At 39.8% G+C, this 18065-nt stretch overlaps 1 protein-coding gene across 1 annotated transcript in view; it reads left to right on the top strand.

Moving 5' to 3' along the window:
• DMD (dystrophin) overlaps positions 1–18065 on the top strand; it is a 2221918-nt gene that overhangs the window by 285436 nt on the left and 1918417 nt on the right. The window contains exon 6 of the mRNA XM_019523954.1: positions 5797–5915. Within this exon, the coding sequence (XP_019379499.1) occupies positions 5797–5915 (119 nt within the window). The remainder of the gene's footprint in view (positions 1–5796; positions 5916–18065) is intronic.

Here is an 18065-nt window from a genome sequence, read left to right as displayed (position 1 = left end):
CCACCCACCCCCAGCCCCCAAGCCACCTAAATATCTATCCCCTGATCACTTCTCTGCTGTGCTAATCAGCCTGTGTGTAGTGGTGGTCCCTGCCTGCTCCTGGGATCCCTGCAGATCATGCCACCCCTACATGCAAAGTGCTGCCAAGCATTTGCAGGGCCTGATGGGGGCTGTAGTCCAGTTTGTCAGGGTAGCACAGGTTGCGGGGAGTCCAGGAGCAGACAGGGAGGGTAATCCCCCAACTCCCCAGTGCTGCTGCCACTGCTTTTGGGTTAATTGAAGTAGCAGGGCAGCGATCTGGGGGTGGAAGGGCCAATTGTGAGATGGAAGGGGGATCCAGGAGTTGATGGGGGGGGTCAGTGGGGTGATTTGTGGGGCAGAGGGAGTGATCCAAGTGTCATGCCTCCTTTCCTGCCTGGTCTATATTGTGGTAAGAGAACCAGTGAGCAAGGCAGACACGGGGCAGACTTGCAGCCCCTAGCCACACCCCTGCTTGCCAGCCCTCTTGCAGCAGGTCAGAGCAGTGCACATTAGTGTGTTAAACCTGAACATGTGACTGCTCACTAGCACCGGTTAATCTTAATGCAGACTGAGGGTGTAGTTACACAACAATAAACTTGTGCTAATGTTCAGAAATAGCAGTTGGGCAGGCTGCCAAGCTGGTTCCCCTTCCCAGCCTTCTCCCCTGGGACAGTGGCACCAGCCACAGTTGAGCCAGGGGACGTGGGAGGTGAGTTGTGAGTACTGGGGAAGCAGGAGGAGCAGGGAGGGAAAAAGTGGGGAAAGCTCTGAGGCAGAGGTCGGGGCCCCAGGAGGTGGGGGTTAAGGGGACAGCCCTACCGGTGAGGAGGTGGCTTCAAGGGGCAGGGGTAGAGGGGGTGAGCCCCAGTGGAAGGAGTGAGCCAGGAATGTGCAGGAAGGCATCTGTACGTTTAGGGCTCTGCCAGCTGCCCCTACTGCCACTCTGGGGGGAAGACAGAGCATTCACCTGGGAGTGGATGGTTCATCTAGCATGCTGGAAGTCTTCTCAGAACTGGTCTTGGGCCTGTGGGTCTAATGTGACTGCAACATGAGCTTCACTAAACCAGTTAGGATATGTACAGATATTCAAAAAGCCTGTGGTGAAATCAATCTAAGTTACATAGTTTTCTGTAAGTTTTGTGTGCCTAACTTCTGTTCTCTTATGGGTATAGACTACTTTTCTGATCATTTATACCAGTAAAATGTGATGTCTGTACCTGGCCTTAGAGTTCATCCTTGCTGGAAGAAGATTCTCTGAGCCACTCAGAAGACCCTTAGCTCATGTTTTCCTGCTGTAATGTGTGGACCTCCTGTTCTAAGAACTTTTAACACATATATAAGGTAACATATAACAACCCCTGAGCAGTCCTAAGAATTAGCACTTGCTAACTCTAATGTGTAAAATCTCAAGTAATCATGTCCATTGTTAGGGTTGTATTTTTTTTCTGTAGAGGCTTGGAGTTTGTTGGATCCTTTGCATTCTCTGCTTCCAGCAAGGGGCCTGTTGGGAGACAAATATGGCTTTTCAGTACCTGGCCCAAATTCCCCTCCAATGTAAATTAGAGTAGATGGAGTTCGGCAGTAACATTTCCCACCCGCGTGTAGTCTTCTGAAGCCCAAGCCATGGCTGGAGATACCTGGATCTCATTTCTGTCCAGCTTAATGTTCTGAATATACCTTTTCCTGGAAGTTGGTAGGATTGGAAGTGTAGGTGAGTGTTGTCAACTGCATCCCTGCTGATGATTGCATGCTTTTGGAAATATATCAAGTAGAGAACTTGTGAGGATATTTTACCTTGCTTTGGACCAGTTGAACCTGTACCGTCTGAACCAGTAACAGGAACAGTAAATAGGTTTAAATCATTTTCCAGTTACTTAAACCCATTTATGTGTAATGTCTGTCCCTAGCCAAGGAGTGGATCAAAGTTGCTCCTTTATGCTTTTTATCTTCTACTGCCCCTTGAAGCTACAAATCCTTGTATTTTAATGTCTTAATACATCAAATGTATCTGTTAATGGCATTGCTATTTTATTTTGTTTCCATAACATTATTTGCCTCATACAAGCGCATTTTAAAATCTTATCCTGTAATGACCCTGGGGATTGTGCTTGACAGCATCAGTCTCTGAATGTAGACCCATTAGCTGTAAAAAAGACATCATACTGAAAAGCTGACATCTCAAACTGCCATTCAGATATGCATACCATAGAGCTGGGGCCACTTACTTGTTTCCCGACAAAGCGAGAAACCTGAAAAATTAAGTCATTTTTTAAATGAGGAGAACCGTTTTTTAAAGTCCCCCACCAGGTTTTTTGTTTTTGTTTGTTTTGGGTCTTAAGCTTTGTGTTTGTGAAAGACAATCCTATTTTTGCAGGACAAAATGGATGCCTCTATGTATGGTCTAATCAAATTCAAATTAGAAGGTCCCCTTTCTCTACTTCCATCCATTTTACTGTTGATAATATAAAAAACCCTGTTTCTCCCTAGTTCCCCATCCAGTCAGTGGCTTATTAGAAAGTCTTACTACAACCTTGAGGTAGCATTCTCTCATGGTGTTTTTTTCTCATGTACAATACATGTAATTCTTTTTTAAAAACTGTTTGGTGGTAGATGCTGGCTGTACGGTTACAATCCAGCAGATCAGCATAAAAAACATTAGACCCTGACTCCACGTGGCACCCAACGACTTGGGAGATGACGATCCAATTGCCCATGGATACAGTTACTCAGGGAGCAGGCAGGGAGCAAACACCAACACACATTGCTTGCAACAGCTTTATTCAGAATGGAGACAACTTTGGGCAAAGGTCCCAAAAAACCAACAAACCAGGGACCTGTCACGAACATTAGTTCTTTTCACATTTTATACACCTTGGTTCATGTTCATTAACATTTACTCCACCTTTGCCTCGCCTTTGTTCCACCCATCCCTCCTCCTATCTCAAGCTCTGCCTCTGTTTACTGTTTACTTCATTAGCATGGAATTGCCTATGCATTTCATTCATTTACTTGCCTTTCTGCTATGAGAGCATGCTCAAGACTGTGAACCTGGCTTCTCTTGGTCACTTGCCATTTCTTGCTGATTTCAGCACCATCTCCAAGGTCTTGCTTCTGCTCTGTCTCCTGATGATAGCTGATGGGCAGCATCCTGTTGTTCTTTTACACAATGGGCTCTATACTTTACAACACTACTCCATTGCTGGAAAAATGCTTGCCTTAGCATTTTGCAATGTTACTTTTAATATACCATTCTGCCTTGTTGTCAGCAGCTTTGCTGAGACACAGACTAAAGCCTTTTATTCAGCTGCAAACCAGTGCTCCCCAAGATCCAAATACAGTCACCCTAACAGAAAACATTAAGTCCTGTAATATAGCCTTGTTTTTTTCTGCACTTCTTGAGCATATATTGATCCATTAAGATACAAGTCTATCTGAAAGAGTAAAAAAATCAATGATCTTTTTGTTCTCCTCCTGTTTAAAAATGCCAATCCTTCTTGACAGAAGGAGACAGGATACTAGAGTCTGGGCAAATTCAAAATTATCACCTGGCATGCACAACTCAGAAGCTGGTTATAAGAACATTCATGAGATTACTTTGTGTCTATGATGACTTCCACACTGAAACAATATTACACTACATCATCCTTTAAAAAAAACCCAAACAACAAAAGCTGTACAGAATTATTCTCTTTTTCTAGAACTTTCCCAGAAGCAACATTACTAATTAGGAAAGAGTACATTTCACCGTTTAAGAACCTACATATGCATTAGGTAACAGTTGCATTTAAATTATGCTACTTGAAACAACACACACTTGAATAGATATACTTAAAACATCATAACAAATTCTTTAAAAAAAACATTTTGAGAGAAAAATATCCTGCATTCTTTAGTTTCAATCTTTATTTTCCTGATGCTGAAAGCCTTACCCATGTGATTCATCTTTTACAACACAATAATGTCATTTATTTTTAATACAAGGCCTTCAAGAAGTTCAGAGACTCTTGTGGTGGCTATAGGTGTACGAGTAAGTTAAATGGCAACATCTTGATACAGTACCAATATTGTTGTAATCATCAAGTCTTTTTTGTTAAACTTTTGTAAGGCATCAAAGCTGAAATCTTATATTTTGAAAGAGACACAGTGGTAAGAAGTCATTAAGTCTATGTTTCATAGGTGCTGACTCTGTGGGTGCTCCAGGGCTCAAGCACCCACTGAAAAAAAATTAGCAGGTGTTCAGCACCCATGAAGTCATGCTTGCAGCTGTTAAGAAAAAAACAAAAATGCATTTTACCGGAAGAAGCAGTGTGTTACTTCAACTGGGCTCTGCAGTGTCTGTGAAGATCAGGCGCTTCAGCAGAGCTTTCTGGCACTTTTAACTAAGGCTGGTTCAATCAATTAGCAATTAGCTATTATATAAAAGTGCCAAAAAGGCCCACCTAAAGCGCCCAATCTTTATAAATGCTGCAGAGATGGGTTGAAGTGTAATGTGCAGCCTCTTTTGGCCATGCACAGGTTAAAAGTAAAACACCATTTTGGGATGGGGCATTATGTCTGCAGAAAACGAAAAAAGTTGGCACCTATTTTGTGTTTACTTAAAGGTTGTATTGATTGTCAAACCAGTTATATTGGGATGTAAATACCACAATTAAAAGCATGTTCAAAATATGAAGCATGCATGTGCATGTAAAATGAGATTTTATTTTAGCTAGACAGCTTAGCAATTTTTAAGGTGATCCCTTTTGTGTTTTAGGAATAGACACAGAGTTTTACATGCCACATTCTTTGTGCTTAGTCTCCTTGCCTTTCCCGTAGGTGTTAGTGTCTTTCTGGTCCTGGAGGGAATGCCACTGTCTTTGCTCCTAATTGACAGTTTAAAACTTCTGCCTATGGAAGTCAAACACAGCAGAGAAATTTACAACGCAGTTACTAAGAAATAATGTAATTATGACTATGAAAATTGCTTCTTTCTCCCCAGAACAAATCCAAGTGCAAGGGAACAGTGTAACTGGGAAAACTAATACGTGAATAGCATATCATTCTTATGGTCTCCTGACACCATTTCAGTGTATTACAAGATGCTGATGAAATACAAGCCATTTCTGTGGATTCTAATTTGGAGATGTACATTTCAAAGTTATATGTCATACATTATCATAACCTTTTAATATGGGTAGATAACATACTTGTTTTATTCCCATGTAAAGTCATATATTAGAACTCAATCAGAACATTTTTGTATCCAAAAACACATAAGTAGTTGTTCCAATAAAAGATATTACCAAAAAAATAATCCTTGTGTTCCCAATAATGTCAGTGCTTTCCCCAAGATCGTATGCATATTGATTAAACTCCAGTATACGTGATTACATTTTCAGAGTGCCTTATAACAAATTCAGATTTCCTTATGGGTAACTCTTACCTGAAATGTCAAGTATCGTAAAATTACTAAAATTATTTATATTGAAAATAGTAACACAGATAATACAATGTTCCAGTTTGTATATCTAATTTGTAATTCCACCATGATGGTTCTACGTCTGTTTATGAAAAATTTAAATTATATTTTAGTGCTTCACCAATATCATTTAAATTCCTTGGCTGGACTTAGAGCTTTTTATTCATCTGAGAAATATGCATTTTTACATAAAATGTATTATCTGCTGTTTTGGATGGAAATGATCTAAAATTAAATCAAATGACAGGATGGACAGGGGTTGTTTGATTGCTCTTTTTTATCAGTCACATCATTATTCTTTTCTTTCTTTTTTTTAGACCAGATCTGTTTGATTGGAACAGTTTGGCTTCCCAACAGTCAGTGATACAACGATTAGACCATGCATTCAATGTAGCTAAACGGCACTTGGGTATTGAGAAACTCCTTGATCCTGAAGGTTAGTGCAAATCATGTACTATTTTCAAGATGGAAAATCAATGTTTCACGCATTTGAGTAAAAAGAATGTATTTGATGTCTATGCTAAATGATTTAGCATTTTGAAAGATTGAGAATAAATGGAAGATATTACTGCAGTTTACCTATCTTTAAAGGTTGATTTATTTCCATTAGTATAGCATAATGAGTCAATGTATTCAGATTTCAGGCCAACATTTTACCATATGAACACTGAATTTGGCATCTGAATAGGGTTTGGGGTTTTTTTCCTCTTTCTTCTAAGTCCGTATTACTTATAAAGGGCTCTTAGGTGTTCATCATCTCTGAAAATCTGGCTTACGTATGTATTCAAACTGCAAGCATTCATATTTTAAAATATTGTGTAAGTAGCTGTAATATCATTTTATTTGAAATGTATGTGGTTTGAAATAGGAAGGTATGGGTGTGTGTTAATTGTGGTTCAGACATTTTGTATTGCAATCACATAGTCATAAAAGTAAACTGCCATAAATATTAGTATTTTGTTTAGCATGTGCCAGTTGTAGTTGACTTGAAGATATTTTGCTAATTACACATGAACCAGATCAGTTTTGGTCTAACTCGGTAGGATTTTGATACTGACTTTAGAGTTAGTGCTGACCATTTCTGAAAATACTATCTTTCATTCATAAAACACATGCATTTTTGTAAGTTAATATGACTTGGAAGGACCTCAATGCACACAGCATTCCCCAGGTCTTTGCACTGCATGGTGTGCTTCTTAAATTTGTCCAACTTTCTTTATCATAGGAAAAATAAAGAATCATGCTGGTAGACAGCCTTGAAAGCATGCTCTAAGTGTGCATGCAATACTCTAATAGCTATGTTATTTCTCATTCCGTCTATTAAACCAGTAACAAAATTATTCTTTCTGGTTCTTAGATTTGTCAGGTTATCTCCTCGTACACTCAAGAGTTGATATCCTGGCTGTACTGAAGTAGATTCAAATCTTCCATTGACATAAATGCCTTATTTACTTGAATAGAAGATGAACTTTATTACAAAATAACCTCCCCTCACCCCCCCATAATTAGATTCTATATATGGGAAATTTATAAATACGTTATAAATTTCCAGGTATAGAATATAATTATTGGAGGTTTGCCTTGAATTTGTCCCCCTTCCACTGCTACACCATGGAGCATAAAACTGGGGGTCAGGTAGCCATTTTGCTTTTTGCTTCCCCCTGTTGGCTCTAGAGTTAGGATCCAGATACCTTGTTCTGGGGGTGGGGAAGGGAGGGGGGAAACCCACCTCCTACCCCCAGACTGACCACAACCTTTCCATTTGATAATAGGCAAATTTATTGATACACTGTGATAACAGAAAAGAAGTAATACAAAGAATCAAGCAATTCTATATATCTGCCAAATCCTAGGGCTGTCATCAGAGTCAAAGTACATCTGACCAGGATGCAGTCTTCATTCTGAGGCTCTTTCTTAGGTGTCATATGTCAGTATATCAGTAGTCTGGAGGTGAAATGCCAGGGCCCATACACCCCCTCCAGTGGGATGGATGAGACAGGCTGGTAGTATGCCCTCTGTCCATGGTGGCCTCGGGGACCCTTCTGGGGTGCTGGGAATGGGAACAGGAAGAAAACCGGGTTGGACCCTTTGTTACTCTCAAGTTTCTGCTTTTGTATTCTCCTTCTCTCCTAATGATTCTTGATGACTCTTGAGCTGTGCTATCACTGGTTGGTTGCCTCTCTGTGATCACACTGTCTACATCCTGTGTTGTCAGCATATCACATGCACGCATACTAATTTGGTCTTTACGGGACTTCTCCTAATTTGCTTTGTTCCCCCAAAATGGGACTCAGGGCCCTCCTGCTCTGGGGCCTTGTTATCTGGTACCACTTTTATCTCATGTTATGGGCACTATAATACATACTCTGCATGTTCCCAGACTGTTTTATAGACTGTGTGTGTATCCATTGGCCTTGTTGTGTTAGACAGCCTATCTGCCTTGAAGGCCGTGATCTTGTGCGACTGTGAGACCCAAGCTCTTAGAAATCAATTAATTCATGCTGCCCATCTAAACCATTTTAATACATATATCTATACCTATAAGCTAATTCCCCCCAAATAAACCTTTAAATACCATTTCTAAGCAAACACCCCCAACTGTTTCCCTTGGCAGCCCCTTCCTCCTCTCCTTACTCAGACCCTGCTCTCCTTGAGCAAATGGAAATGAGGAGCAAATATGAAAACAATAACCTTGAAATTAAATATAGCTGTAGCAATTTCCATATAGTAGCCATACACTTAGTTCATGTAGAATTGATACATGTTACTTTTTTGTGAAATTGCTACAAGTTTTAGCACAGGTAACATACTTTTAAGCAGCACTTTTGCACCTACTTATAAGTAGTACAAACAATGCATGATATTAGTACAAAGCCAAAGATTGCTGATATACCTCATAGTTCATTGGACTAGGCCCCACCAGAGTCAACAGCATTTCAAGACATGGTGACCCCACAGTTTGGCATGCCTCAATATGTGTGTGTACTCCAGATACGCCTCACAAAGGATCCATGTGCTAATTAGCCCCGACTCATGACTGGAACTGAGTATTCTTGTTATGAGTCCTGGTCTGCTCCAAAAATATATATGCAAATGAAGAGCAGCACAACCTGGTCTGGTTTTACCTCATGATGGGCTGGGACACTAATTATGTGAGCAAGCTGAGAGAGGGGGAAAGAGAAGGATTCTGGGTGAATTGTTTGGGTCCCCATTTGGTGATGTTTGTCAGGCATTTAAGTAGAGATACACCAATACATAAGTCTATGTTGTATTGGCACCGATAAAAGGAAAATTGACGTTATCGGCAATTGGCTTTTTTTGGCTGATGTGGCCAATAATGTTGCTGATAAGTGCCACTTACATGGGCACAGCTGCAAGATGCACATGGCCAGGAGTGCAGCTTGGCAGCTTGGAGAGCAGAGTCCAGCTGATAAGTCTGCTGCAGGGAAGGGAAGTGGCCTCCACGGTGAAGGAGAAAGTGGGGTTGGGGCAGGGTCAGGTGCTGCACAGCCAGTGTGGGGAGGGTGCAGGATGGATCTGCAAGTAGCTCATTCTGGGGGGCAGGGATAGTGGGCAGCTCCCACTGCTGTGCACTCCCCCAAGGGAGGCATGTGGGGCATGTGCCCCAGATCTGCTCACAGGGCAAGGATGAGCTGCTGCTGCATGCTTAGGGCCAGGGGCTACACCAGCTCTTCCTAGTGATGGGGGCTGGGCCCAGGCTGTGCTCAGGGTGAGTGGGATGGGGGGCTATGGGGAGGGTACAGCCTCCCCCAAATTTGCTCTAGACCCCCCCAAACCCTCCCTCCCAGCACTGCTGCTGCCCACCCAGTGCCACCACTGAGTGCAGCCCTGGCTTAAGCTCTGCTCTGGGAAGAGTCCAGTGCTGCCCCCAGCCCCAGCCTGCAGCAGCAGCCTGCTCTTGCCCCACATGCAGAGCTGGGAGCATTTGAACCCCGTGCTTCCCCCAGAGTGTGTGCAGCAGTGGGGGCTGGCTCCTCCACACTCCCCAGATGAGCTGCTCGTGGCTTCATCCAAAGCTCCATCCCGCCCTGGCTGTGCAGCACCTGCCCAAGCCCCAGCCCCATTCCCTCCCTCACTGTGGGGGCCTTCATCTGTCCCCACCGCCCCCATGCTCCTTCACTCCTCTCCACCCTGTCTGAACAGACTTACCAGCTGGATGTTGATCTACAAAATGCTAGGCTGCATATTGGCAATTGGATTGGTGTCAGCAGATATGGCTCATTAATAATTGGCCTTCAGTGTTGGTCTAAAAAATCTTTATTGGTGTACTCCTACATTTAAGACTGCTGAAGAAACACAAATCATTGGAAATGGGAAAGCAAGTCAGAGCTCAGCTGTGGGACTGAAGAGGAAGTTGAAATGTATTCAGTGTTATGGCTTACCATGACTTGAAAAAGAGTTAGTGGTGAGGGGGCCTGCACTTAATGGGCACTGTTATATGTCTTTTTCAGATGGGTTCTATTAATCTATTCTTGTGGTATGTTCCCATCAGCATGCTTGCTCAGTGTGAGCCATATGTTTTACAGTCATGCTCAGTGTTGGCTGCATTTAATGAACTTTGTAGTTGGTATCCACTGCTGTGTATATGTTGATTTTGGCAGCAGTTTAATGATAGGTAATATATTTAGTGAGATTTCTTTGTAGGATTATAAAATGAGGAGGGTTTTCCACCATGCCAATTGGGGAGAAAAAACTTTATTTTGTCTTTGAGTAAATATGATAAACCTAGGATTTCATCCAATGCCTGAAACAGATCAAGATATAGCCTTATTAACCCTTTTCGTATTTCACTTATAACTGGTTCAACTTCAAACACAAAACTTGAGCTTTTTTTTCTATGCAAGCAAAGTGTTTTGAATGGGCTCTGCTTTTCTTCAGACATTTATTTATAGTCATTTGCATATATTTTGAATCCGTTATAGATGCTGATTGTTTTTTAAAATGAAAATTATGCAAGTTTTGGAATTTATAATCAATATAAATATTAATAAATAATATGAACCCACACATAATGAAATAACTCGATACTTATAATTACAATCCACTTTCTGACTGCTTGACTAACACCAATATAAACATTTTATTTTTATCTTCATGCTTGTTGTCAATCCTGAGTAACTCGGAACAAAAAAAATCTGTTTCTCGAGAATAATGACCAGCTTGCTGCTGATTTATGTCTAGAGTTGTCAGTACATCATCAGTATGTGAGAAATACTATTAGACTGTGTATCCACTACTTTTCTTAGCACATTTACATATGCTTAGTGCTCTTCAATAAGTCGAAACTCAAAAACAAATACTACAAAAAGTAAAAACTTAGCCATATATTACAGATAAGTATAAGTGCATTATGGGGGTATGCAGTGTAAAAATAGGAAGGGAAAGGACCAGACTGAGATGCAGCTAACAAGGGAAATCAAAAAGAATTCCACAGTGTTAGGGGTAACAGGAAGATCTAGTCTCTTACAAAATGTGGAAAACATTCTAATATTGGACGATGTATATAAGGTTAAAATGTCTTTTTTTTTTTTAGCTTCACTCTTCATGAATAAGGTAAATGTCAAATGATAAGCGTACTTGGTAGCAAGGATATGGGAGGAGATATGCAGCCTAGATTAGGGAAAGAACAAGTTGGAGCCGACTTGAAGGACCTGGATATTTTCAAGTTGGCTCCAACTTCTCCTCCAAGAGAAGGTTTAGATTGGATATTAGAAAAAAGTTCTTCATGGTCAGGGTTGCCAGGATTTGGAATGGGCTTCCAAGGGAGGTGGTGTTTGCCCCATCCTTGGGAGTCTTCAAAAGAAGACTGGACAGCTACCTTGCTGGAGTCACATGATCCCAGGTTTGGTGACCTTTTCTTGCCTGCTAGAGGCAGGGGGTCGGACTAAATGGCCCACTGAGGTGTCTCCGACCCTAGACTCTATGAATCTGTGAACATTATGGATCTTGTTATCAAAGAGCCTATATCTAATTATGTATAGGACAACAGGCTGATTGGGAATGGTCAACATGGATATGTCAAGATAAAATCATGCTTGACCAAACTGACTTCATCCAATGACAAGGTGATAGGCCTTTTGAACTAGGGGAGAGGAGTGTCTATGAAATATGTCAATTTTTGCAAGGCATTTGACACACTGTCCTCTGACATTCTCATTAGTAAAAGAAAGGAATACAGTAGACCAATGGTTCTCAACCATTTTGGATTCAAGACACCTTGTGTTAGACTCAAACCACTCCTCTGAAAATCCCTCTTAGTGTTCACTTGATTTTGACTACAGAAAATTAATGGAGCAATTCTTCTGTGGTAGAAGAATTTAGGGAGATCACAACAAACAGAAAGTTCTTGATGCTATGGTTTCCTGTTTGAAATATCAAAATTTATCCTGTGAATCATGTGTAGGCCTTTATACATCTAAGCACACTAATATTCCGTATGCAGCACCCTTGAAAGGAGACGATAGCATCCAGGTGCTGCAGTACCCATGTCAAGAATCACTGGTCTAGGTGAAAGTATTGTAGGGTGGATTCATTAAATTATTGTATTCCTTGTATTATTGTATTCTGTGAATAGTTATTGCTGGCTTAATGTCTAATTAGGGGAGATTTTCAGTGAGTCTGTCCTGGTTCCACTACTATTTAATATCTTCAGTAATAACTTGAAGAATGACATTGAGTGTACAGTTAATACATTTACCCTACATCTGGAGGGTAGGGTTAGGACTGAGAATGACCTTGATAACCTCAAGAAATGGTCCAAAATTACTCAAATGAAATTCAGTCAGAACAAGTGCTAAGTTCTGGATGGAACAATCACATATACAAAGACAGACTGAGAAAATACAGGCTAGGCTGCAGTACTGCAGAAAAGGACAAGAGTGTTACAATGGACCGTGTAGAATCTTGAGGCTTCTGATGTGGAAAAAACTCTTTATCATTATCTACAGAAACTTGTATGTAAAGAGGTAACAGTAAATTATGTAATGAGGCAGCAGTTTTTGCTGCTGCCTTTGCAAGCCTGGCGTATTTTGGTTCTGCTCCCAAAAATTCCTCTGGTCTCACCCAGATTATTTCATGGGATGCCACATTTCCTGGACATTCTGTGGCTCCAGAAGGACTTATTCCTATGTTCCCAGCTATACCTTAAATATAAGTATGCATTTGTTGCAAAAGACGAATAGGAAATTTGGCTGTATAAATAAGCATTCTTCTCCTTTCTTCAGTCCTGGCAATGCCTTACCTGGAATGCTATGTCAACTTTTGGGCACCTTGCTTCAAGAGCAGGATATAAATCCAAATAATACTTCTAATAATAATTAATAATACAGATGTGGGCAAATAGGCAGAAGTCCAGAGGAGTGCAACTAAAATTATTGGAATTTTTGGGAATATGACTTGTGAGGAAATGTTGGAAGAACTGGGTTTTGTATAGTCTACAACAGGGTTGTCCAACTGGCAGCCCACAGACTATGTTTTTAGCAAACTGTCCGTAGTAACTCCCAGATCTCTTTCCTGTTTGGTTTGTGACAGCTAATGTAGAGCTCATCATAAGATAGGTACAGTGCAGGTTACACAGATCCTTAGGTGGGGACCCTTCTGCTTACTTCTTTCCAACCTGAATACTCACCATTTATACTCACTCTTTGCTTTTTATCTTTGAGCAAATTTCTAATCCACAAATTAAACATTCCCTGTACTCCCACGACCACTTAACTTTGTTAAAAGCCTCCAATGGAGGACCTTTGTCAAAAGTTTTTGAAAGTCCAGATATACTGTGTCATCTGGATTGCATCGATCCACCTGCTTATTGACACCTGCCAAGACCTCTATTAGGTTGGTAAGACAAGATTTCCCTTTGACACTGCTGTGTTGATCCCTCCACAGCAAGCCATGCCCATCCATGTAATGGACAATTCTTTTTATTATTATTATTGTTTCTACCAGTTTTTCAGTAACGGAAGTTAGGCTCACTGGTCTCTAGTTCCCTTTATCCTCTAGAGCCTTTAAAAAACATGGGAATCTCATTGGCAACCCTCCAGTTCTCTGGTACCAAGGCTGTTCTTGGTTATAGGTTGCATACTACAGTCAGAAGTTCAGCAATTTCAAATATGGGCTCCTTCAGGACCCTAGGGTGAATGTCATCAGGTCCTGGTGACTTGCTACTTTTTAGTTTATCAATTTCCTGTTCAACTTTATCTATTGAAACCTCAGTTTGGGTCAGCTCCACTGACTTGTCTCTAGAGAGGAGTTGATCTGGTGGAAGAATTTCCCTAACATCTTCCACAGTGAAAACCCTAATCATCCGAAGGTCCAGCTGACTCCTTGGCATGTCTTCAGCTTCTAATGTACTTAGAGAAATTGTTATTGTTACCTTTTGTTTCTGTAGCAAGTTGATCCTCATATTCTCTTTTTGGTTGTCTTATTACAGTTTGACATTTGCCGTACCAGTGTTTATGCCCTTCTTATTTCATTATTTAGGAACCCATTTGACTTCCACTTTTGAAAAGAATCCTTTTTTTTCTATTTATTGCCTCTGCACCTCTGCCATTAAACCATGCTGGCTTTCTTTTGGTCCACATGGGATGCTTTGGATCATCAGGCAGAGGGTTGGACAAGATGGCCTCCAGGGGTCCCTCCCAGCCCTACTGTCTATGAGTTGCATGATAGGTAGACTGTGCTTTACATGACTGTGCGCTCTGACTGTTATGTTAGTAAAAATAAAATCCTTAATCCAATATGTTTGTAATTGCTAAAAGAAAAGGCAAATGAAATTCAGCTAGTGTAGTAATATGTTTCTTAAATATACCATAAAGTTATAGCTTCTCCAACAAACAAGAGAACACTTTTTTTTCTTTTGTTTTTTTTGTAATGAAATGCCATATTTAAAGTTTGGTCTTGTCTTTTTTTGAAGTTTAAAGAAAAGGTGTCACTACTCTATGTAAGAATAGTTTTTAGCAATAAAAATGTATGATATTCTATAAACAGTGTTTATTTTTAGGGTAAAATTGTAGAATACTTCAGTTTCATTCAGGCTGCATAATTACCTTTTTAAATATGAACATTTGTATTCAGTGAAATATTTGTTTTCTAGGTTATACATGAAGATATCAAGTTTTTTTTCCAAATTGTTTTTCATTCCATATCTCTCTCTCTCTCTCTCTCTCTCTCTCTATATATATATATATAAAAGAGAGAGAAAGATCTCTATCTATCTATCTATCTATCTATCTATCTATATACATACACACCCCATGGGTAGCTGGTAAATATTTTGTCGTGTATTTTGAGCTGAAATTCTGTTGCTGAATTGGTTTAAATACAAGATATATTTGAGCTAAACAGTTTCTACCAAAGCCTCTTCCTGTTAGAAATGCATTCATATTTGTGAACACTTTCCATAAAGTGTCCTCTTCTTTCCCTTTCTCTACCCTTTTTATTTAAATAACTTTGTTCCTTTTTACTTAGTACTGCTGCTCTCTGCAAGTGCATTCAGAGTATCTGAAGGAGTTGACTATAGCCTATGAAAGCATCTCTGAATGAGTTAGTCTGTAAGGTGTTACCCTGCCTTGCCTTCATTTTATATTAAGGGTATACAGAAATTACATTTCCAATTTCCAAATTTACTCTTTTAAGATGAAATTTGATTGTGCATAAAGTGCCACAAGTTTTAGGCACTACTTAAAACTTGACAATAACATGCAGTGGGTGCATCTACACGTGCACTTCACTGTGGAGTTGACTAATTAGCTCCACAGTAAAGTGTCATTGTTTACACATGTGCCAATAATAGGACACAGTAAATTAATTAACTGCACCATAAGTTAGTGCTGTTGGGGACAGCACTAATTGCAACAAAATGAACATATAGATGGTGACAGGGGCTGCCTGGGACACAGGGGTGCTAAGGTGCAGGGGTTGCCTGCCTCATGGCTCCTCACTATAGCATTTTCATGCCCCAGCCAGCCCCTCTGGTGCCTGATACCACCACCCAAAGCCTGGGACTGAACCCCATGCCTGCTGCCAGCCAGAGCTGCTCTACCCTGGCTCAAACTGCTGCTGTCTCAAGTACACATGTAGACACTGCACCCAGGAGCAGCTGAGTCTGGCTCAAACTGCTCTGGAGTTTATTGTGTCATGTTAATTTGAAGTGTAGATGCACCCAGTGGGATGTAAGGGCTACATAAGCTTTGTGCTAACTCCAGTACAGGAATGAGTTTCACTTTTATTGCTTTTAACCAAATTCACTAAAACCATATACTTAAATACAATGTATTACAAGTACCAGCAATTATATTACAGTACTGGGGGCCCTGCTATATGTTCAGATTAAAGCTAGCTAGAAACCAGTTATACAGTTGTTACATATTTTCAAGAACTAGATTTATAGCTGCATGGATCTTTTTAAAGGTGGATAATCATTTTTATGGTATGATAATTACTTTGCATGTGTGGCTGGTTTAAATTTATTACTTGATTATCCAGTGAATTGTGTAATGTATGTAATGTGTAATAGGGGCCTAGCTGTTAGGAGAATGTGCTAATTTAAATGATTCTGGCTGTATAATTATCTATAGCCTAATAGCTGTTTCCTTGTATGTATTCATTACAAATAGTCAAAGAAACTCAGAAAATACAACACACCCCCTATAAAGCCAAGCACTTTATGTAATCTATAAGATAGTATTTTTCACTATTATTGTGGTGATCTTGCAAACCTTACTGTTTGGTTTATTGTGTTAGTAAATTGTTTAAACAATGATTCATTGTTAAGAAGACCTTAATATGTTATCTAGAAATAAGACATGGGTTGTAGCATATAAGGCAGAAAAAGAAAAAATCATGCATTTTTCTGCAGATTTCAGATAAGTGCCTTATCACCACCGAGTTAGTGGATATTGAAGAAAAACCCTTGCAGATTGTTGTTGCATCTGACTGCTTTGTAGCATGTACTCCAATTCTGAGGTAATGGCCCGAACATGTCAAGTACTTATTTGTTGTATTATAGCAGAATTCCACTGCCACCTTGGTAGACACATATGTGGCACACACTCGGCTCCGAAGATCTGCTGAGAAGGTTGTAGGACTGATATTTCAGGAAGTGATTTTGAAGGGAAGTCAGAGAGAGGAATTATGAATAAGATAAAGATGCCAGCAGCAGGAGGTGAATTGTCTGTGCATTTCCTCCCAGCCATAAACAGATGTGGTTCTTTCATTTAATGAATTTGTGCCTGCTGTCATTTTTCTAGGGGTTGAGCCTGTTTGTGCTAGCCCAATAATAAATAGACTGTGAAGTTATATAACAATATTTTTGTTGTCTTCTTTTGCACCAAGTAACTATCATGCTCCTTATGCTTTACTCTATGACCTCATAAAACTTCATTTAATTTACCCCGTTCACTTTTCCATATTTTTTTCCTTAATTTACAGAGATGGTATGAGTTCTTTGCACTGTTATTAAGTGATAATGAGACATAATGAATTTTCCCTTTGATGTGTTTTTCTGATTGATCTTGATTTCTGATGTATAGCAGCAATGCTAGACTCTACATAAAGGAATCACTCTGTACCCATTTTTCACATTTAGGTATCAATATAGCAAATAGAAGAATCCCCACTGTATAGTGTTTCACTAAATCAATTAACCCTGCCTCTTGTGAATATTCAAAGGTAGTATATGGAATTTTTCTTGCTGATCCTGTAAAGCTTTTATCCATATATAGTTTATGTTAGTTTCTAAACAATAGTGTTTAAAATATTGTATTATATATTGTATGTAAACAATATATGCACTCTGTGTGTGTGTGTGTGTGTGTGTGTGTGTGTGTGTTTTGTTACATTGAGTATCATAAGGTCCAGAAATCTTTTGTCTAGGAGCACAATGATGATACTTTTGTACAGTTCGTAGGTTATGTTTAGGGAGGTTGTCTAGTAGTCTTGGAATTACCACTGGAACAGCACTTAAAAAATATGGTCATTAAAGGAGGAAGTCAGAAGGAAATGGTTTTCTCTCACTTCTCTTTCTGGCTCCAGAAGCCAAAATAGCTGTGGAGAGCTAGTCTGTAAGAGTAAAATGTGTAAGTCACAGAGATTGCAAAGAAGTTTTTGGTTGTTATAGTATAATTATTGGACTCTGTCCATGTTATCTCCAAATTTTAGAATCATCTCCTGGTTTAGTATCATCAGCAGTCCCTCTTCTGGGAAATCACATGCTTTCTCAGACTTTCTGGTGCAAAAGGTCTGGTAGTAAATGTAGATCTGAAATAGTCCCCCTTCCTTTTTCCAGGCTCCTAAGTCACCAAAATTAATTCCTCTGGCAATTATGAGTATACAAAAATAGTTTTAAAGTTATATCAATGTCATGTGTGTTGTTTTATTTTTTTTTTTAAGTGCCATGCTTTTCTGTTCATGTATTTTAGGGATGCTTGTGGTCAGGAACAGGCAAACTGGTGATTTGAGACAGTTCTCTACTCTACTTCTCTGCCTATGTGGCAGTCTAATACTACCAGCATAGTCAATGTGCATGTGTGTGTTAAAAGAAAACAAAATTTTAAGCCCTCCTGAAAAA

The sequence above is a fragment of the Gavialis gangeticus genome, unplaced genomic scaffold (genome assembly GCF_001723915.1).
Source record: "Gavialis gangeticus isolate Ggan-Ray unplaced genomic scaffold, GavGan_comp1, whole genome shotgun sequence".
In the NCBI taxonomy this organism is placed as follows: Eukaryota; Metazoa; Chordata; order Crocodylia; family Gavialidae; genus Gavialis; species Gavialis gangeticus.
This window is presented reverse-complemented; position numbering and strand designations above follow the sequence as displayed.